The 1,393-nt window shown below is 46.2% G+C and overlaps 1 protein-coding gene across 1 annotated transcript in view; it reads left to right on the top strand.

Annotated features, from left to right (window-relative positions):
- The window catches only part of LOC116376833 (pleckstrin homology domain-containing family G member 4B-like), a 3,644-nt gene extending 2,790 nt beyond the window's left edge, over positions 1-854 (top strand). The window contains exons 6-8 of the mRNA XM_031838320.1: positions 66-182; positions 286-384; positions 459-854. Coding sequence (XP_031694180.1) covers positions 66-182; positions 286-384; positions 459-854 — 612 coding nt within the window. The remainder of the gene's footprint in view (positions 1-65; positions 183-285; positions 385-458) is intronic.
- The last annotated feature ends 539 nt before the right edge of the window (positions 855-1,393 follow it).

Genomic DNA, 1,393 nt, shown 5'->3' with positions numbered 1-1,393 from the left:
TGTGTGTGTGTGTGTGTGTGTGTGTGTGTGTGTGTGTGTGTGTGTGTGCGCGCGTGTGCGCGCAGGTGGAGGTGTTGTTCTCTCTGAAGTCTCTTCACAAACAGGTGCATCTTCAGCAGCTTCCTGAAGAGTTTGGAGGTTCATTCAGCTTCAGTCAGAGGAGCTGGCTTTGTTTCAGATCAGTGAGTCCTACACACACACACACTCACACACTGACACACACACACTCAAACCTACACACACACACAATAAAATAACAACAAATGATTGTGTGTGTTTGTTCAGAGAGTGGAGCAGCTGACCAATCAGTGTGAAGACGTCATCAAGCTGCTGCAGAAGACTATCAACATCCTGCAGAACACACCTCTACCTGCTGCAGAGGAGGTACCACACACACACACACACACACACACTACCATCTTCCCATCATGCTCTCTGAATCTCTCTTTCTTTCCCAGGAGGCCGACCTGCTGCTGTCCCGGTACCAGGCCGTGATGCGTAGCATCCTGGAGGACAGCCGATTGGTGCAGCTTCAGCAGGAGGGCGGGGCCTCTCTGTCTCTGCTCCGCAGAGAGGACGGTGTCACCGTGACGTTAGACCAGCGGGCGGCGGTGGAGACGGTGTCCTCGCTCTATGACCAGGTGGACGAGCTGCTGCACCGTCTGGTCACTCTGTCCAACTCCAGGACCCAGGAGCTGAACTTCATCCTGGACTTCAGAGGCCTGGAGACGGGCTTCAGCGAGGTCAGTCTGAGCACGCTCAGTACACACTCACCCGTCACCCGACACCCGTCACATTCACCCGTCACCCGACACCCGTCACCCGACACCCGTCACCCGACACCTGTCACCTGACACCTGGTCACATGATCAGTTACTACTCATTATTATTATTATATACAGTATATATGTATATGTATATATGTATATGTGTATATATATATATGTATGTATATATATATATATATATATATGTATATGTATGTATATATATTAATTAGTGCTGGGCAAGTTAATGTGTTATTATCGCGTTAACGCATTCATTAATTAATGCCGACAATTATTTTATCGCGCCTTAACGCAGTTTTTTTTTTTGTTTTTTTATTAAGCGGACATTTTTAACACAAGAACCGGCAGCGAGTGGTGAACAGCTGTTTCTGTGGCGTCTCTTCCGTCTCTTCCTGTTTCCTTCACCTACATTCCCCTGGGTCCTAAGTCCCTCCATGTACAGCTTCTTATCACCCTCTATGTACCAACGTACATTTATAACAAATACCACACATATTACGGTAATCAGCGTTGCATATGTGTCTGACCTAAATACCAAAATACCAAAAAAAGAATTAATTCATTTAAATTATTGTTTTAGAGTTTTTAAAGTGTTTTGTGTGTAA

Source organism: Anarrhichthys ocellatus, unplaced genomic scaffold (genome assembly GCF_004355925.1).
Source record: "Anarrhichthys ocellatus isolate YVR2014 unplaced genomic scaffold, GSC_Weel_1.0 scaffold641, whole genome shotgun sequence".
In the NCBI taxonomy this organism is placed as follows: Eukaryota; Metazoa; Chordata; class Actinopteri; order Perciformes; family Anarhichadidae; genus Anarrhichthys; species Anarrhichthys ocellatus.
This window is presented reverse-complemented; position numbering and strand designations above follow the sequence as displayed.